Raw genomic sequence first — 20789 nt, forward strand, 5'->3', positions numbered from 1 at the left:
CTGGACATCTGTCACTCCGATCATTTGATTCAAATCAGCACTCCTGATAATTTCATGTGTTTCAGAATTTCACATGTCAAATGTTCAGAAACACCAGCAGAGATTTCTTCACATTTGAAAATATTGCTCCGCTTGTTGTGCTCCACATTTTGGGAGGGGAATCCCAGCTGACACTGAGGCAATAGGCGGGGATTAGCCTGGGCAGGGTGGTTGTCATTCATCCAACTGGTCACTGTCATTCGCGCAAATGGACAATTTAGTCTTCATTAAACCTATAGATTCCGTTTGGACATTTGGAGGAAGACGGGGATCCTAAAGAGAGAAGGAGAATATGGTGACAGAACCCGGCTGACCAGTGGAGCAGAACCTGGGACCTTCCCAACTCCCACAGTGACACCCTGATGCTCATTCTCAGGTAAATAAAGTGAATTTTGTCTAATTTATCCAAAACATGAAATAGAATCTATTAACCCAAAAATACGTTTAAAGAAAAACTAAAAAAGAATCAAGAAAAACAACTTTTACTCCTGATATTTCCAGAAAAGTGGTCAGTGGTAAACAGTATTTCATTAATTGCCTGCAATCTCACTTCAGGTTGGTTTTTGGCAGCTTCAAGTTATCTTTAACAGCGAGAGAAAGAGGTCCCTGACAATGTATTTCTTCTGTGTTTCAAAGTATTAACTCTCGTTCCACAAGTTTGTGTCTATTTTATTTGCTTTTATTGTTCTGACACATTGAGAAGACATTGTGATCTATAGTGAGAGCAGGGAGTGGGTGCAGGAAAATCTTAAGAGGTGGCAGTATGCCTTGGAAAGGAGAGGAATGAAGGTCAGCTGCAGTAAGACACTTGTTTGTAAACAAGAGGGACCCAAGTGGAACCCTGAGGCAAAAGGGAGTGAAGATATGGAAGGTGGTGGGTTTTAATGACATCAGGTCAACAGTCCAGAAAAACGGAGAGTGTGGAAAAGACATGGAGAAATGTGTGCAAGCAGGTTGGAACGGATGGAGAAAAGTGTCAGGGGTAGTGTGTGATAAAGTATCAGTAAGGTAATGTGTACAAAACAGTGGTAGGACCAGCAGTGCTGTATTGTTTACAGGAAGCATAGCCAGAGGTCGCAGTGATGATGACGTTGAGGTTCTCTTTGGGAGTGACCAGGATGGATTGGATGACCCAGGAATGAGTCCATCAGAGGGACACACATGTTAGATGTTTCGGAGCTAAAGTCAGAGGCCAAACCGAGACGGTTCCATCATGTACAGAGGAGGGATAGTGAACTTATTGTAAGAAGGATGCTGAGGTCGGAACTACCGGGCAGGAGGCCGAGAGGAAGGCCAAAGAGAAGACGTAGATGTAGTGCGAGTGGACATGAAGTAAGTTTGGGTGAGAGAAGAGTGTCACATGGAGGAAGTTGATTCGCTGATGTGACCCCTGCAGGGAACGGTCAAAAGGAAAAGCAGAATTTGAACACATTTAGAAATAATTTATCACATACAGATGTTTGACTTTTTGTGCAAAAATAATTTCATCTTTATTAAACACACGGTAAAACGTCTATCGCGTAAGTCCTTCCACTGCCACACACCGATCCTCTGGTGGACCGAGTGTCGAGGCGCGGCCGCGGCCGCATCACGGGTGCAGAAAACGGGGCAGACGGCTGATCTGACCTGGGAAGGACCGGGCCAGAACCCGGAGAGCCTGCACCAGCAGGGGAGGCGGGGCCAGGCCGCACAGCCAAGCGAACACTTCATCGCCCAGCAGGCTTCTCCAGCGCTGCGGGTCGCCGCGAAGGCTGCGCGGCGCCGGCGCGTCCGGGAGGAAGAGCAGCAAGAGGTCCAGGCAGCGTTGGGCGTCAAGCCGCTCCGCCGCCGCGCAAGAGCTGAGACGCTGCAGCGCCGCTTCGAGGCCGTGCGGCCGCGCACCGTGCACGAGCAGCAGCAACAGACAGTCGGGCCGCGACAGTTCGACCGCCAGCTGCACCGCTGTCTTTCCCGCGTCCTTCTCGTGCGCGCAGCCGCCGCAGCTGTCCAGATAGTCCCGCCGCTTGTTGCCGTCCCGCAGCGCGTCCGCCATCATGGCGAGGATGGACAAGCGGTTGTAGCGCACGGCAACGCTGAGATGCGGCGCGCCGCCGCCGCGGCAGCAGAACAGGCAGCGCGGTGCGCGCAGCGCGCTCACGGAGTATCTGCGGAGGAGGTGCTGCGCGTACTCCTGGTGGTCGTGAACCAGCGCGTAGAGGAGCGCGTCGGCGGGAGAGAAGGAGCGCGGCCGGTCGTCGTCCCAACAGAACGCCTCCATACTGCGCATGTCCTCCAACAGCCAAACCGCGCGTTGCTCCCGCACCGCACAGTAAAAGGCGAAGGCCGTCCGTTCGCACTGCCGCCGCGACGCGGGTGCGGGCAGCGACCACGGCATGACGTCACAGGGTACGCTTTACACTCCCGTGCGTTCAACCCAACCGCACGGTCGGACCGGCGGTGCCCCCCCTGCGTGTCCCTGAGACTCCAGCCTCACACTCACACGTTTTCGGGCTTTTATGCCCCCGGGCCCCCACCCTGGGGTGTTTGGTGGAGGATCGAGTGTTGTGCGCCGTGCACATAGTGAACATAGCGACCCCGCGAACATGATGCCGCGGGGTCGCGCCACGGTTATGTAACCGGACAGAGCGACACTAAGAGAGGGCCGAGCTATACTCACTGGGGTGATTGTGGGATAATGAACGCACGTACATGCACAGGTGTACTGGAGACATTGGAGTGTCACATGTACATACACAAACACAAACTGTGGAGTGATATGAGGATTGCTACATGCACAAACACAGGCACACAACAACTTTTACACACCGGACTGATGTGAGGCTGTAACATGCACGTACACTCACATATACAAGTACACATGCTTGAGGGATTGGGGGATGTTACGCACTCACATAGGTTTATGTGGTGGAAATTTGGGAGGTGTTACATACACACATGCGTTTATATACACGCTAGAGTAATTTGGGGCTTGAATTGATACACGCATATACACTCACAGACAAAAATGAGTTATTCCAGGTGTTACACACACAAGTATACGTACTGGAGTGATTGGGGGATGTTACACGTGTACACACAAACACACACCGTTTTACACTGAGTTTTTCAGTGTGCTACACACTCACACACACACACACACACACACAGGTATACACACTGGAGTAATTGGGGTTTGTTACACACACAGCCTTACGTAGTAGTGTGTCTACAAACACGCAGATATGTACACTGGGTGATTGCTGGTGATAGATGCACATAAATACACACACACACACAGTTGTAAACGAGTGACTGGGGTTATTACACACACAAGGGTATGCACAAGCATTACACAAACACACAAAGGTATGCATACTGGAGTATTTTTGGGTTGTTACACACACAGTGTGAACAGTAAAGCACACAGGCTTGTTGAAGTGATTGGGGGAAGGGTTTTACAGACACATACACTTTTACATACATACACACACACTAGAGAGATTTAGGGTTTTACATACATGGCAATACACACTGGAGTGACTGAGGGGTGTTCCCCACACACGTATACATGATGGACTAGTCGGGGCTATAACATGCACACACAACTACCCCTGCTTGTCTGCCAATCAAAAACCTGTGACAAATAATTTGTGGCTTGCACATGCTCAGACTTGTTACTCATTTGACATGAAGAAAATATTTTCACTGGAGTCAGAATTAGTTTTTTTTTTTTATTTCTCCATCAAATCAAAATGTTTCGGAATCAAATCAATGTTTCAAGAGTTTAACCAATCCCATCAATGGATTGATTTCTAGGTTAATTTCCATACATCAAGACTGTGCTAAAAGTGACATCACAAAAAATACATTTCAAAAAAAGTTCTGTAAACTAAGTAGAATAATAAAATATTGATCAGTGAGCAAAAGTCCGCTGAAATAAATCACGTTGACGTTAATCGGCATCTTCAAAATATTTTTTAGATTGCGTCATGAAACGTAAAGACGCCATTGACAGGCTGCAGCTTGTCAGTGGCGCCTCCTGCTGGCCAATCCCCGCAGTGTCTAATATGGTTTTAGCCCTCCAGTTAAATTGAAAAAGTCAATTCAGAATATACACGAAAAAAGGTTTCGACGTTTCACAAATTCATAAAATATATCAAAATGAAAAAAAAAAAAAAAAAAAAAAAAAAAAAAAAAAAATAGTGTCACGTGACTGATTAGCACTTCAAAACTCCTTTATCAGAAAAACCGTATTGAAAAAAAAAACAAACAAAAAAAACCTTCATCTGTCAGAGTAACAGAAAAATAAAGTTTCCCAAGATGCCTGGGAACTGTGTGAAATATCTGATGGCATGCAGGGGATGTGATCTGAAGTTAAAAAACAGTAAAATCAGCCCTGAGAAAACAAAACAAACACTTTAAAAGGAAGGAATAAAAATCCTTTAATGATGATTGTTTCTTCTTTTCCTACTGGAGAAACTTTGGTGTCATTCTCTTCACACACACACACACACACACACACACACACACACACACACACACACACACACACACACACACACACACACACACACACACACACACACACACACACACACACACACACACACACACACACACACACACACACACGCACACACAAGAACCAGTTTAAAAGGTCAATTGATAGAAGATGGGAAAATGGTTCTGTTAGACTGTTTTTAGAGATTTTTTGACTTAAGTTGCATTGATATTTCAATAGTTTATTTTTCCTAAATTGTCTGATTGTCCTCAATGTTCATACACACAGTTTGGGGGAAAAAGATAGGTCCCACAGAGTTTGATTGACAGTAAGGTCAATTCCCTCATTGGTCCAGAGCAATTATGGCAGCTGACACACACGCATGCGCATTCACACACACACACACACACACACACACACACACACACACACACACACACACACACACAAAGATCCATCATTATTCTGTGAAAATAATTCATAAAGTCATAAAAACTGGTGGGGCAGGCCAGAGGTGGTCAGGAGGTCCCGGCCTCTCCTGGAGATGATGCCTCCTGCAGGAAAGACAACACACTCAGGTAAAAAAAAAAATAGTCAAGGACTTTTCAGGGAATTAGAATTATTCTTATTTTGACAGTACTGATGATTAATTTTTTTGCTAAACATGTTAGAATACATGGCCATAATGACTAAATTCTAAAATTGTTAAAAAATATATTGATAATCTTATATCGAGGGTCTTTCAATTTGGAGCCTTCTTAATTTGAATGTGTCAGCTCAGGTGGGACAGCCATCAAAAAGAGCAGTAACAAATTCGCTGAGTTTGACTTCTAAAGAGCCTTAAACTCTGATAAGAGTGAAATTTAATCAGAGGATTCTGGAATTTTCAGTCAATAGAAGATTCCCCACCTCCTTCACCTCCCGGGCGCTGCCCTCCTCCTCGCCCTCCTCAGCAGGACTGGACACCATTTTGTCGTCCTCTGGCGTGCCTCCTCCGTCCGACCCATGTTCGGCCTCCCACTCCTGCAGCACCTCGTCCAGGTTGAATCTACGTCTGTAGTTCACCAGGAAATTCTTCACTTGCATCACTGACTTGTTCCCAATCACATCTGATATGGCTTGGAAGTCCCGTCCATATTTCCTGATAGCTATAAGTCATTGGACGAAAGGGGAGTGGCGGGAGAAGATCTTTAGTGATAGATGAACAAACGCACGAGATATGCACATGCCATTTTTTAGAAAACCCCACTAATCAAGCAGGAGGTTGGGGTGAAAGTACCTTTCCTTCCATTACTTTGGGATGGAGTGACAGGCAGCATAACTTACTCTTGTTTTGTTTTTTACTAAAAAGTTGTGCTTCACATTGCGCACTGTGGCTTCAGATCGGTGTTAAAGGCTGTGGACTGGCTAAGCCGCATACTGCAGTAGATCTCAGAGGACCTGGCCCTAACCCTGTGCTCTTACTTTGAAAAATTTTGACAAACAGATCCAAACAAAAAGCACTTTCTCCCACCATTATTTTATTGTCTTGTTTTCTGGCCTTCCCCTTCACTGTTGAATGAATTACGTGAAGTATTAAAATGTCAGTCAGCTCAATGCCATTGTTATTAATTTAGATACAATCTCAAGTCTTTACAACTGTATGAATCTAGAGGAGTATGCTAAGCACCAGCTTTGTTTTTGGTTTTCTTTACCTTGTACAGCCAGCAGCTGCTCCTCTGTTGTCCAGCGAGCATTGAATTTCTGGTTTACCTGCGAAAAACAAGATCCGCAAGTGATGAGCCTCTCTAAGAAATAAGAGTAAGTAAACATTATGGTCAAGAATTAAAATGCTAGCCATTAGCATTAGGTGCTATTTCATAAAACTATCTGGAGTTCTACTACATAAATGTGTTGTTAAGCCTTTTAGCGACGTCTTAGTTTGCTCTTGTACGTCCTAAACACAAATTTTACTGCAGCTGTGATACACACCTGGAGCTCAGTTCCTCGCCTCATTTACTATGGTTACTAAACAGCTGCTTTGGTCACCAACCGGCTACTGGCAACAATAGGAGATGTGAGGTGAAGATGCTGGCAAGCTTACCTCAGGTTGTCTGAACTCGTCAACTCCTGAGCTGAGCTTTTCCTTCAGAGTGCTGTTTGACTGTTTAATGGTCTGGATCTGGACAGAGACAGATGAGTGACAGACAGGTGAGAGACAGACAGGTGAGAGAAAAGGGTCATCGAGACAAACAGAAAGGCACCTGTCTCTTGATGGACACCAGCTGTCCGTCTAGCTTTCGAATGAGTCCCTGAGCGGAATTAGTCGACAGAGAAACAACATCCTGCTGCTTCAAGAACATTCCTCTAGGGGGGCGTTTCTTCAGACGCTGTGATGCCTTGACACCCACCTGAGAGACAGACAGGTGAGATACAGACAGACAAGGGGGAAACATGCTTGTCTTACCTTTAGTCCAGCAACAGGTTTGACCTCTGACCTCTCAGATACTGAAACAACCTAAAAACAAGTTGGTAAACAAACCGTTGGTAAACAGTATATGGTCATCAAAGCTAAAATAAACAGCTGGTTACCTCTTTCTTCTCGTCTCTCGCCTGGTTGGTCTCCGGGTCACTGGGAGGATGATTTTCATCCAGCTCGTCATCACTGAAACACATCGATGGTTACCTTATGGTTTCCACCAAACTGGAGTGTTCTAGGCCGTCATGTCTCACCTATCCCCTCGGTCCCTCTTGTGTCGGCGTGTCTGTCTGTCCATCAGGCTCGTCTTGCTGCGGCTTTTCTTCCAGGAGTAGTAGAACCGCACCAGGCTAGCCATGGACTTGTCAGGAAGCTGTGGATGAGAAGCAATGGAGATCAGCGGAGAGTGGAGCAGCTCCAGGGGGAGGAGCTGGGGACCCACCATCTGCTGGATGCGATGGAAGCTCTTCCCATGGAAGCTGAAGGCCTGTTCGAAAAGAACGCGGTCCTCCACTGTCCATTCGTCAGGAAACGGGGTAAAGTTTGGCAGGTCGGCCAGAGATTTCTCGATGTTGTGTTTGTGCCAAAAGAGCATCCCGAGCGCCTGGGATAATGTGAGTACTTATAATCATTACTGTTGATTGTAGTAAGACAGCAATAACATGATTACTTCCATTCAACATATCCTAAACAATAATAGATTTTGCATCAATGGTTAAGAAAGTGTCAAAGTTAACCTGCTCCATGTTGTAGCCATGTTTCTCCTTGGCAATGGAGATGTACTCGTCCACTGAGAAACAATAAACACCATCAACTATGATCCAAAGTCAAACTGGTCAGAAGTCATGTGTCAGTCTTCCAGGCCTTACACTGAGTCTGGTTCAAGCAGCTGCTGGGGATCCACACCAACATACCCAGGTTGTCTCTGAGGCGAGCTTCCTCGGCCACCGCTGGACACACACACACACACACACACACACACACACACACACACACATACATCAACCTACCTGTTCTGTACCCCCCAATTACAATCTAACTGGTTATCATCACCTATCTGAACTGAAATTAAACCTGGCTGAAACAGCCCTTTGTTACTGTAAATGTGTACAAGTTTTGGGCAACCCTTAGTTGAAATAAAACATATAAATCTAATGTATGGTTTAAGTGTATTGCAATTATTCGCGTACATTTTTCGAATGAGAGTGATTCATCATCTTGGGTAAATCTCTGCTGATTCATTTTGGGAAAGTTGATCCTTGATTTCAAAATGGTTATTTGAGCGGGACGGGATGTTTTCTGTTAAAATGATCCTAATTTTTCAGGATTTACCCCAGTTACGATCGACCTGAGAGTTCGAGGCTACCCATAGATGTCTGCGCTTTCTTACCCGGGTCAAAATCTGGAACTACGGCTTGGTACTGCGGTCCGACTCGCATCCCACCTCCACCTGTGCGCGTACGAACAAACACAAATAAAAACGTAGACAAATGGAAACAATGGATCAGTACCTGAACTCCGCGTACTATGTGCATGTAGCAAGGATACCCACCATGCTCCTCGTCGCTGCTGGAGCCTGAACTTCCTTCTTCCCAGCAGCTGTTAGTGCTGGTTCCATTACCGGACAGGCTCTTCGCCCCAAGGTTGGCGGCCGCTCCGGGGACGCCGCCCGCGGGAGCCCTGCCTCTCCGTTTTCCCGGAACCTCCGGGTTTCTCTCCAGCATCGCCGGCATGTCGCCACCAGCTAACAGCCGCGTAACCTACTGTGGAGCGGGGCGGTCCGCCGACGGCAGTCCGCTGGCGCACAGCTAAGCTAACCTCGCCGCGAAGCTAAGCTGTGTGTTCCGGGCGGCGGCGGAAGTCCCGGTGCGAAGCCGACTGAGGAGCAGCGGCACAAACCCCGGTGCCCGAGAACCGGGAGCACAAACGACAAACGGAACAAGAACGACTTGCAAACGAAGTGAGCCTCTTTTTAGCCGCTGGTACCGCCGTGGACGGATTTGTACATTTGTGTAATTAACGATCTATCGACGTATCAGAAAATACGGTGCCACCTGGTGGCCGTTAATGTGTTCTATGTCGCTTGAATGAAGACAATTAAATGCAACGGTTGGTTCTTATTTTGCAGATTTTTTATTTTTTTTGCGAGGATAATCCACTAACGTATTCATTTTTCAAACAGTGCGTGTTGATGATGGACCGTGGGTCCTTGTGCAAACAGGGATGTTAATAATTCGTTATAGGAGGATATAAGAGTTCAGTTTCTCCCACAAATAAGAGGTTATAGCTGGTCAAAACAGGATTTTTCGCAATCACTGTTTCTCGATTTAATTTGCTTCGTGTTAACTTTATTTGAAATATTAAACCATCAAGTCTGGTTTCTAATGTGATGGACACACGCAATTATTGTTTTTTTTTATAATTAGATTGACCGTTTTTTTCCTCTTTGTAATCATTTATCTGACATGTCCCTTAAATGGATTTTGAGTGTCTGTTGTGATTTTTTTTTTTAATCATGTATCGATTATTGTCTTGTCGCGTTTCTTTCTGTCTATGAATGTCACAGATCGCAGCTTGTTCTGTGGAACATCTGCTCGCGGCGGTGCCTCCTCCCTGCCCGGGTCACAGCGCCCCCCGGCGGCGCTCTCCGCCGGGCTGATGGGGGATTTCCTGAACGGAAGCTGCGAACGGGGGTTTCCACTATACAACCCCGTTAAACACACTGGGTTGAAGTCACTTCAATTTACGGTTTAGTTGAACCCCGTGAACGGCGAACCCGGAGTCGCACTATGAGGAGGCAGCCTGAGGCCCGGAGCCTCGGTGGCAGCGGTCGCGGCAGGTCGACGGTTTGAAGCCCGAAGACAGAACGCTGAGCCCCGGAGCCGCCGAGCCGAGCTGTGGCCTGAGGAGATTCATGTGAGTCCAACTGGCACCAGAACAGTTAGAACCTCGGCAGAACCCCGGTGGCATCATGTTAGCTAAGTGTATGTTAGCAACGTGAAAGGAGAAGACAACAGCCGCCTTGGCTAGCTGTGTGTGTGTGCGTGTGTGTGTGTGTGTGTGTGTGTGTGTGTGTGCGTGTGTGTGTGTGTGTGTGTGTGTGTGTGTGTGTGTGTGTGTGTGTGTGTGTCCGTCTGTCTGTCTGTTCGCCTGCTTGAGTGTGTGTGTGAGTGCGCGCGCTTACCTGATGTACGGCTAAAGTAAATTTAGCTTCATTAAACAGACTAGGTAGCACAGCTAACATGTTAGCTGTGTTTTTGAGTGAACAACATCCATGCTAATATGGATCTTCACATATATCCGGAATATTGATAACCTAGGTGCCTTTATTGATGATGATAATTGTGTGCTGTTACTATAAACATCGTTACTTTACTGATATTAATTAGACTACTGCTTACATTGATCATATTGTTATGAGTTTAATATTCATTATGTTATGCTAATATTGAGAATAATATTTTGAGTCTACCAATGACAATCGTGCCGCCATCCTAAGACAGCTTGAAAAATGTTCATTTGGTGAAGTTCGGAAAGATGCCAAATATTGTTCCGCAAATTAAACTTCATGATGATGATTGGGATATTTCTATTTAAATGATCAGTTTATTAGCATGACTGTTATGCTGAAATCCTGACTGCATAAAGATTTGATTTATCTCCCGTGACACGTCAGATTTTACTTTTAATGATAATCCAGGTTGACGTTGGAAGTAAAAGCATCTAAAGATTAATGACCAAACAATACCAGATTCCAACCAGGAAAATGAATTTAACAAACAGGAAGTGTGACATCACTAGGTTTCAGGTCTAAAACCCCTTCTTTATGTTGTTCAATTGTGAAACAAAGATCTTGCCGGATGGCTGTCCTTCTGTTCCGTTGACTTGTTCAGTTTATTTTCTCTACATCCATTAAACGTTGCCTTTCGGTCCTGACGTTTGCAGTTGATCGAAGTATGTTTTTCCTGAATTCTTTGATTCTGTCAAGAAGACACGTCTCTGGTTTCCGCCACCTTCTCCAGCATGTTTTTTGCTTTGAGTTGTTTGAGGTCATATAGAGAAGAGGACAGCCTATTGAACCACAGTGTTCTTAAAGGATGTTTACACGATCTTGTGTGAAATCAACACAATTTTACCTTTAAATGGGTAGCCACCTCTTGTTCTTCTCTTGATGCATCTCAGACTGTTCCTCCAGTCTTTCATTGACATTCAGTCATCATTCAATCCAATTTTCTGTACATTAGCCTTAAGAATCTAAGAGGAACTTGAGGAATTTGACATCTCTAAATTGTTTCCGTGTTCCATCAGTCACTATGACGGAATTGCGCAGCCAAATCATACTTCTCACATGAGTAGCAGAACAGCAAACAGTGAGAAGGACGAACCTACTCTTTTCTTCCCCTCGACATTACCTGATGTTTGGGTGTCATATAAATACAGTCATCTGATATTAATAGTGTATTATTAATCCACACGTTCAATGTTGGCCTGAATGGACCAATGCCCCCTAACTAGGCTCTAGCATTCAGCTCTTCGATGGGTTTCCATGAAGATGTTCCAGTTGAACCTTTTAGAGGCCCCAGCTCTGAAAAATGTGACCTGCCACTACCATGTGATCGGTATTAGGGTGTAGGTCAGGAAGAAACAAGGCATGCCGATGCTGCAAACCCGTGGGTCTTCTTTTGATTGGTACTGATGAAACAAAATTAAGTTGATGGAAACTTGGAGGTTTTTCTACAGATATGCTTAGGTGGTGAGAACAGTTGACTTGGAACCTAAATTCCAGGTTCGATTCCCAATCGCCTCCTTTCCTGTCTAGGTGTTGTTGAGCAAGAGACTGAACCCCAAACTGCCTCCATGGCACTGCTCAGCGGCTGTCCACTGTTCAAGGATCCTCCATGATGGATGAAATGCAGAGAATAATCAATAAATTATTCAAAATTAAAATTTTTGTCTCGAGGAGGTGCAGGTTTGATCAATTTGACGGGAAAATATTAGGAGCCTTAAAATGCTCGTACTGTAGAGTGATTGGAGGAAAGAGAAGTGCAGAGGGGGTGGTTCCACCATCCAGGACTCTCATACAAAAAAATTATGGTTGATATTGAATTTAGATACTCAACTCTGAATCTATAATTACTGATTGTTTAGGATCTTCTTTTTAAACACCTCTATAGAGGTCACCTCTATAGAGTCAAATCTCCTTGATAGTCTATATTAAATATTATATTGAATCTGGATTATGAATCTTGTGTGTGTGTGTTTGTGTGTTTGTGTGTCTGTCTCTAATTACTGATGCTGCTGGTTGATTTCATAAAACGTCAGTTTTCGGTTCCACTTCCTTAAGATTTTTTATTCAAACCCTGAGAAACTCCTGGGATTATGTCTCCGTCTAGTTCATTACTTCTACTTTTATGATCTTTAATAATCTCAGATTTTTGAATTTGTCCATTAGTATTTTGATTATTTTGGCCATAATCATTCTGAGAAACCTTTGCTCTGGACTCAGAGACTTAACTCCATGATCATGTTTGTTAAGTTTCTTCTGCTTCCTCTCATCTAGGACTCATCAGACGTCTGGACATGTCTTTGATAGTGTGTCTGTGTCCAGCCAAAGTTGCACCACTGAGACACTGGGGGGGCGTTGTGATGTTAATGTGCTATGTCGAAGCTTTTCATGTCCTTTCAACATGCCAAGGAAACAGAGTTATGGACTGGTGAGAGATGGTTTTCATCCTTGTCGGGTCACAGGAAACATTCCTGGTAACTGATTGATCAGCAACTGATTGATTCAGTTTGATGTATTTCAACAAACCTTGATTATTCCATGGTAAAACACTTGACTGGAGAATCATCCTGACTGGAGCTGAGACACTGACAAGTTGCAGGGGTTCTTTACTATCCCCAATGTGGACATATCGGAACAATCATAATATATCTGTTATAGTTGTTGAGGTTGTATGGAGGTTATTGGTGAAAATAGTTTTACCAATTAATTTGACTGAAAGATCTGCAATGTTCCAATGTGGCGCCCCCTGCCTGATACAGCAGCAAACAGATCCACGTCAGCTGTGATGATGTCACAGTTCAGTTTGAGTGAAACTGCCCTTTAATGTCTGTTTGTTAGTTTCAGTCAATGGAAAAACCCTGAGATTCCCCACAGCTGACAGGAAGTGTGTGTGTGTGTGTGTGTGTGTGTGTGTGTGTGTGTGTGTGTGTGTGTGTGTGTGTGTGTGTGTGTGTGTGTGTGTGTGTGTGCGGGCGCGCGCGCGCTCGATCTTGATCTATGTGTGTGTCTGATCAGTGTGAGTGTATGGTTTTTTTTGTGTGTGTGTCTGTGTGATCTCGATCAGTATGTGTATTTTATTTCACTTTCATTTTCATTCTGTTTTCTCTTGGACTTTAGAGTATTCAGGACTAAATCTTCCAATTTCATTAATTCTTTACTGTTTTTTTAATTTTGACAGAAATTCATCACAGATTTGTGTACATTTTCTGAAATTTTCAGGTGTTTTCTGTCTAATTTACTCATCATTTCACATCAATTTCCTTCATTACTTCAATAGCTACAAACTCTCTTTGGAAAAACTTCACTGAACAATCCCTTAATTGATATATTTATATAGGTTTTATTTATTCATCATCACAAAAAAGACTTGAGGAAGTTAGAGGAAAATGCAACGCACCAAAAGACAACAATAAAAACCTTTAAAGACAGGCAGAGCAATTATTGTAACAACAACATATTTGTCGGGACTGGTGATAATCTTATTGAAAGGCAAAGAAATTTCTTTTCAGTTAGAAGGATTTTTTAGTTATTTTTCTGTCCTTGATATTTTTTGCAGACTGTCATCTGCTTTTTTTTATAACTGGGTCAGAGAAGTTCTGTGAATCCTGTGTAGAAGAACCTCCATACATCTGGCATGTGAACACAGCCATCTTTGATTTGTGATGCTTTTATGGACTTAACATCGAAATCAAAGTGCAGCGATGTGTGGGGCCATGCCCTGCCACAGTCCATGTTGTAACTCTGTCTCCCCCCCACAACAGGTCATGTCAGCGGGGAGGAGTGCTGACGGGAGGGAGCTGCAGATTCCCCTCCAACAGGCGGCCCCCTCCCTGACCACGCCCCTCTCTGCAGGCCCACCCATAACCCCTCCCCCTCATCGGCCAGCTAATCTCTGGGCTTCCTCTGAGGCGGCCCCCCCACAAGGTAATGCTGTCAGGTTTTCAGTGTGCACTCTGATGGAATTCAATTTGTGATTTGGGGCAATCAGAAGCTGTCGATCCTCTGACACCATCCAATATGGACAGCCTCTGATCAGTGGTTGTTAATTATGTTGTGAAATCTCTGGAAATACATTGTGTTCATTGTCTTCAAGGAAGAGAAACTGTCTTCCAGTTTGTAAGGTAGCGTCTTTATGATTGTTATTGTGGTCAAACTTGGCCGTCATTCCTAGCACATAACCAGAAGGTCACTCACATCACGTCTCTCATTTGACAGGTGTCCCTGCAGGCTTCCTGCCGCTTCATGGCGGCTTCAGAGATCATTTTGTAGAAACACCAGATGCCAAGTACTGCTGCGAGTCGTGCAGGCTGGTCCTTTGTGAGCCCAGACAGACGGAGTGTGGACATCGCTTCTGTCAGAGCTGCATCACTGACCTGCTAAGGTGAGGCAGTCTGGATGAGCAGGCAGAGACAAATACAAACACAAAAAGACAGACAGACAGACAAACACAGAAGGACAGACGGACAGATGGACGGACGGAGTGTAGTCATTCCTTCGTTCAGAGCTGCATCATTGGACTGCTGAGGTGAGTCAGGGTAGACAACCAGGCAGTGCGAGAGACAAATTCACAGGACAGATAGACGACATGTGGAAATAAGCCCTGTCAAATTCTGCATCAATGTACTGTAGAGGTGAGAAAAGCTGGAGAACCAGGCAGTGAGACAGACAGATTTACAGGCAAACATGCATATTGTGGAAGTCACTTCTGTCAGAGCCTCATTACTGATCTACAGAGGTAAGAGAGCCATCAATAAAAGTTATCTTATCTCACGACCAGACAGACTGACGGACAAATGTAGCAAATTGTAGTTATACTTGTTTATGAAGTAACTCTGTGTGTGTGTGTGTCCGTGTGTGCGTGCGTCCATGTGTGTGTGCGTCCGTGTGTGTGCGTGCGCATGGGTGTGTTTGTGTTCTACAGTCGTCCAAACCCAGTCTGTCCAGCTGACATGGAGCCGTTGTTCAATAACAAGGTAGGTGGGATTATTGAATAAGGATCAATGAGTGTTTGTTGGAGTTTAGGAATGTTCTAATGGTCAGAGGAACACAAACAGCAGAACCCTGAAGGCTTGTGTATAACGCTGAGGAACAAGGACTTGGTGCTGATGTTTCTTCAGGGGATCTCTCTGGGGTCTGTGGGGCGGCAGGAGCTCTGGGTGATGATGGGGCTTGTGCTTAAAGATCTCCATGGACTGAAGTGGCCCTAATTATGTCCACTATTCACTCAGGACCGATTTGGAGGTTCTGTTTGGGTTTGACACAGGTTCAAGATGATGGACCTCTGTTTATAACGAGAGCTGAGGAACCGCCTGGACAGTGTTTCTGCAGCCAGGCGTTCTCCATGTACTTTGTCAGTTACTCTTTAGACATCACTAAAACGCAGTTGAGCTTTGTCTAACTCGATGAAGCAGCCTTCAACATTCTGAAGGGACTGACCAGGAGGTCTGAAGGTTTTTATCTAATGAGCAAGCATGGACTCCTCTTGTATATTAAAAAGGTCACCAGAGGCGCCTTCTTCCAACTTAGGAACATTGTCAGAATTCGCCACGTCTTCTTTTTAAAGGATGCCTCTTGACATCAGACTGGCCTGCTCTTTTGATGTCTTTAACGCAGTGGTGAAGACGCAGTTGTTTGCCATTATATGAGTCCTAAGTGATGTTAATGTGAATGTGAGTTTTTCATTTTATTTTTTTTCCCTGGGCAGCACAGTGGTGTAGTGTTAGGCACTTCCAACTTACATGAGAACTCATATGGAAGGGAATCTTCCTATATGGAGTTTGGATGTTCTCCTCATGTACGCTTGTGTTTTCTTCTGGTTCTCCAGTCTCCTCCCATAGTCCAAAGACATGTAGTAGTTTAATGGGATGCTTTTACTACATTGGCTGCCTCCCTACAGGATGGGAGGATATATTTGTGTAATGTGTGTCTTTATTCCTTTGTGTTAACCGTTCTCACTTGTAAAGCGCTTCAATGGAAAGTGCCCTATACATATATTTACTATTCTTGTTGCTGTCGGGCCGAATAGTAACTAGCCCAGCTTTACCTGTGACCTTGCCACGTTGGCATTCCATGTGCCCTATCGGAAAATTCTCTGTCAGGTAGAGCAGGTCAACATAGTCAGAACAGTGAAAAGTGAGGAAAACAAAGGGACTTAACTATTGTAAAGTGTGTGTGTGTGTGTGGGGGGGGGGGGCATAGCTGGGGTCAGTCATACTGCTATTTCTAACTGATGAGCTGGTGACATAGCTATAGTGTTTACTGATTATAGATCTTGCATATTCATTATTGATTGCAGATCTTCCGAGACGTTTGCTGTAATCGGGAGATCATGGCACTGAAGGTTTACTGTCGCAGTGAAGCTAATGGCTGTACGGAGCAGATGATGCTGCAGCAGATTCCTGTGAGTGTCCATTACCAAGGTAACAATCAATCCCCTTTGTGATTGGCTGTCTGACGTCCCCTGCGCCCCCTCCCCCAGGACCACCTGAATGTGTGCCCGTTTTTCGAGGTCCCTTGTCCGTTGGGAAAGTGCAAAGAACGGATGATGCGGAAGGAGATGCCAGACCACCTTAGCTGGAAGTGTAAACACAGAGAGACCACCTGTGACTTCTGCATGACCAAGATGCCTCTGACTGACCTGCAGGTGACCTGTGATCTCACTGATAACATTACCACAGTGACACTGATGTAAACTTGGCTCACAGTGTTTGTGCACATTTTCAGAAACACAAGGAGAATGTGTGCCCGGCTTTCCCTGTGTCATGTCCAAACTTCTGCTCCTTCTCCTCCCTGCTGCGGAGCGAGGTAAGCATCATCAATTGAAGGCCAAGCATGGAGCCATGTTTATTCCTTTCAGTATTGATGACAGTGATTATTTATTTATTTATTTATTTATTTTATTTTGGGGTTCAGTTGACCAATCACCAGCTTGAGTGTCCCAAAGCTCAGGTCAACTGCCAGTTCCATCGCTACGGCTGCAACTTTAAGGTAGCTCCATTTTGTCCTCCTGTTCCCAAATTGTTGGTGGTCCATCTACCCCCTACTATTGTGTGGGCTGCGATTAGCACCGCTGTTGCTGCTTCTTTGTTGTGGGATGTCTTTGTTGTGGGATGGGCAGATGTCCATCCAGTTGGGAACTGGTGGTTCAATTCCAGGTTCCTCCCGCCTGAATGCCAGTGCATCCTTAGGAAATATACTAAACCCCCAATTGCTCCCAGTGTGTGTGTGTGTGTGTGTGTGTGTGTGTGTGTGTGTGTGTGTGTGTGTGTGTGTGTGTGTGTGTGTGTGTGTGTGTGTGTGTGTGTGTGTGTGTGTGTGTGTGTGTGTGTGTGTGTGTGTGTGTGTGTGTGTGTGTGTGTGTGTGTGTGTGTGTGTGTGTGTGTGTGTGTGTGTAGTGCTTTAAAAGTGATGAAAACACCATATAAGTGCAGACTATTTACCATTTCTTTCAGTCATCAGCCCTTTGGATCTGTCCATCATGTAGCCAAAAGTTACAATGGAGTTATTCAATAAATGAAAAACAATTAAGGGGGAGGTTACAACAGAAATATGGCCAAGAACTTGTTTCCTCCATGAATTCACACACATATGTGCACGATACATACATGATAAAATCCCAAAGAAATGTTAAAAAAAAAAAAACGCAACTGAAATGTTTACCAAGACACTCCTCATCACTTGACATGTCTAGATAAAAGTCACATTGAATTATTCTTATCATTGACTTAATGGCCAATTTCAGGGCCTGAATCAGGATTTGAGGCAACACGAGTCTGCCCTTGTAGCTGAACATCTGAGAATGATGGCCAACAGGAACTCCTCGCTTGAGAACAAGGTATCCTAGCAACCAGACACAAGACACGTAACAATTTACAGCAAGTCACAGATAGTGTGTGCTTTCATGCATGCTTGTTTGCTTGCTCGCTTTCACAGGTCGATGAGGTCAAGGGTGAACTATTGGAGAGGTCAAAAGTGCTTCCTACTCTCGGCAATCGTCTCTCTGACCTGGAGAACCAGAACAATGAGCTGCGGGAGAAGAACCGTCAGACTGAGCATAAACTGGCCACCATGCAGGTAGTTATTTTTTAAACCCTAAGGACTTTTGGAAGTACTGTGAAAATAAGAGCTCATACTGCGAGCACTATGATATTAAGAACTACAACTGTTTCTCTAAGTACCACCCCTGTTTATGCCACTACTCTTAAGTGCCCCAACTGCCGATACAAACTGTCTTGGATGAAACAGAACTTTCTGTCCGCTGACTGATCCGGTGGCTGGGTCAGTCAGTTGGTCCCCTCTGACATTCCAGACAGTCAATTGTGAGACAGTCAATTTGTGACAGACTGTCTCTCGCTGTCACTGCAGAAACTGATGAGCTCTCATTCAGAGAAGCTGTTGGAGGTGGAGATTGAGCTGCGCTCCTTTCGTGTGCTCAGAGAAGAGATGGAGAATCTTCGAGGAATACTAGAAAATGTCAGGACAAGACTCAGTGCTTTGGAACAAGGGGGACGCAGTGGGACGGGGTCGGCAACACACACGCTGGGTCAGAACACACAAACACACTCACAGATGGAACACTATTGGATATAGAAGGAATAGCTACTGACTACTCAGTGACGACTGACTCCACGGTAAATGTCCTTTTATTTATAGCATCCCTGGAGACTCAGCTGACTCGCCATGATGATCTGCTCAGCGTCCACGAGATCCGATTGGCTGACATGGACCTGCATTTCCAGGTGCTTGAAACAGCAAGCTATAACGGGACATTAATCTGGAAGATCCGGGATTACAAGAGACGGAAACAGGAAGCGGTAGCTGGGAAGACGCTATCTCTGTACTCGCAGCCATTTTACACCGGATACTTTGGATACAAGATGTGCGCTCGCGTCTACCTGAATGGAGATGGCATGGGCAAGGGGACGCACCTGTCTCTGTTTTTCGTTGTCATGAGGGGCGAGTACGATGCCCTGCTGCCATGGCCTTTCAAACAGAAGGTAGTGAAGAGATACATATCTGCTCATTAGCTGAGTGCTCAATTTGTCGCTAAATCCTGCCGATGCATCACACAGGTGACCCTGATGCTGATGGACCAGGGGCCGTCCAAGAAGCACCTGGGCGACGCATTCAAGCCTGACCCAAACAGCAGCAGCTTCAGGCGCCCAGCTGTGGAGATGAACATCGCCTCAGGCTGTCCACTATTTGTGTCCCAGACTGTCCTGGAGACCGGCAGCTACATCAAAGATGACACCATCTTCATAAAGGTGGGAACACTGCACCTCCTTTGTACTTAGTGACATTACTGTGTCCAAAGTCAAAACCATTCCTAATTTGGCTTCTATAAACAAGTATTGACCAAAGAAGGAGACTCAATGTAAATATTAAGAAACTGGTTATAAAGATTGATGGGCTGTAAGGGTAGTTTCATTAGATTAAATGACTCTGATCGAATCATCTTGGTGTTTGTCATTTTCAGGTTACTGTGGATACCTCTGACTTTCCTGATCCATGAGTCTCGACCTCCTTGGTGTGCCGTTGCTCACCTGTTGATGGCCAGCAGACCACAAGGATGACTGGAAGGATTTTGATGGCGAGGAAGTCGTGTCCAGCAGGGAGCGACACAGCCTTGAAGCAATGAAGAAGAGACAGAAGCAGCCAATCAGGGGCCAGAGAACAGGGCATCTTCTGATTGGCTGCTGGGCTACGGTGTGTGTGCTTGTGTGTGTGTGTGTGTGTGTGTGTGCGTGCGTGCGTGCGTGTTCGTGCGCATATGCGTACGTTGGTGCGTGTGTGTGTGTTACCATGATATCACCATGGTGACAACTCGGAGCCATCATAGCCGCTACCAGGACATTGTTGCTGCTTGTTACTGATGCTGTGCATCGAGCTTTACTTCCTGTTTGTAACCTGTTTACTGAGGCAAGCTGGGAAATCCACCACAACCCCAGAGGAGCTGACAGATTAGACCAGTACTACGACCGGGCCGGACTAGGACCAGGTCGGGTCAGGCCGGCCTGGCGTGGACCAGGACTTTGCTGGACTAAGATGGTCCGATCAGGACTAGGATTAGGTCAGCCCAGAATAATCATATTTGACTTATAGTAACTGAAACCTTGAATCATGTCATAAGGTTCAAGAGAGGCCGTTCTGTTATTGTAATTCAGTCAACCCCATGTTTTTTGTCAGGCGACTGATTCTGTCCTACTGGTTCTCAACAGTAGAAGCAAGTCCAGGAGGAACTGGTAGAAGTTCTGCAGTGTCCTTTTGACATCTCCAGACGGATTTCATCGGACTGTTTCGATTCATTTGCACAGTTTTGAATGTTTGTTCAAGTGGGAAATAAAAGCAGAGAGAAATAAAATGACGAATTTAGATTTTTTAACACCAGTGATCCATTTTTTTCTGACAAAAGTTGTACCTTCTTTATCATCTTGAGTAAAGACTGAAAGGATATCAGCCATTGCGGAGGAAGGAAAGTAGGGGGTAAATCTTTGCCTAAAGGTAGCATAAAAAAGGTATAAAGTATG

At 45.2% G+C, this 20789-nt stretch overlaps 3 protein-coding genes across 5 annotated transcripts; 1 reads left to right on the forward strand and 2 right to left on the reverse strand.

Annotated features, from left to right (window-relative positions):
• Positions 1–687: 687 nt before the first annotated feature.
• Positions 688–2517, reverse strand: ankrd9 (ankyrin repeat domain 9). The gene is made up of 2 exons (XM_086150406.1): positions 1666–2517; positions 688–1429 (listed from the first exon to the last, which is right to left on the reverse strand). Exons 1-2 carry the CDS (start codon positions 2411–2413, stop codon positions 1251–1253), a joined length of 927 nt encoding a protein of 308 aa, XP_086006532.1. The 5' UTR covers positions 2414–2517; the 3' UTR covers positions 688–1250.
• Positions 2518–4442: 1925 nt separating this feature from the next.
• On the reverse strand, positions 4443–8852 carry rcor1 (REST corepressor 1). 2 transcript variants are annotated; one of them, XM_086150394.1, is made up of 13 exons: positions 8530–8846; positions 8368–8427; positions 7847–7927; positions 7715–7767; positions 7420–7581; positions 7232–7350; positions 7091–7163; positions 6966–7016; positions 6763–6909; positions 6603–6680; positions 6214–6271; positions 5429–5667; positions 4443–5073 (listed from the first exon to the last, which is right to left on the reverse strand). In XM_086150394.1, the coding sequence occupies exons 1-13, from the start codon at positions 8708–8710 to the stop codon at positions 5038–5040; spliced, it is 1338 nt and encodes a 445-aa protein (XP_086006520.1). In that variant the 5' UTR covers positions 8711–8846; the 3' UTR covers positions 4443–5037. The 2 variants fall into 2 exon arrangements, with proteins under 2 accessions (XP_086006520.1, XP_086006512.1); XM_086150386.1 differs by having other exon boundaries at positions 7232–7581; positions 8530–8852.
• traf3 (TNF receptor-associated factor 3) lies at positions 8806–20623 on the forward strand. Of its 2 annotated transcripts, XM_086150365.1 has the most exons (15): positions 8806–8937; positions 9544–9893; positions 14025–14187; positions 14479–14644; positions 15185–15236; positions 16559–16663; positions 16742–16906; positions 16987–17067; positions 17176–17250; positions 18005–18097; positions 18196–18336; positions 18628–18805; positions 18916–19259; positions 19335–19526; positions 19739–20623. In XM_086150365.1, exons 3-15 carry the CDS (start codon positions 14028–14030, stop codon positions 19772–19774), a joined length of 1788 nt encoding a protein of 595 aa, XP_086006491.1. In that variant the 5' UTR covers positions 8806–8937; positions 9544–9893; positions 14025–14027; the 3' UTR covers positions 19775–20623. The 2 variants fall into 2 exon arrangements, with proteins under 2 accessions (XP_086006491.1, XP_086006500.1); XM_086150374.1 differs by lacking the exon at positions 17176–17250.
• The last annotated feature ends 166 nt before the right edge of the window (positions 20624–20789 follow it).

Source organism: Fistularia commersonii, chromosome 1 (assembly GCF_037954325.1).
Source record: "Fistularia commersonii isolate RoL2024-O1a breed Wild chromosome 1, RoL_Fcom_v1.0, whole genome shotgun sequence".
In the NCBI taxonomy this organism is placed as follows: Eukaryota; Metazoa; Chordata; class Actinopteri; order Syngnathiformes; family Fistulariidae; genus Fistularia; species Fistularia commersonii.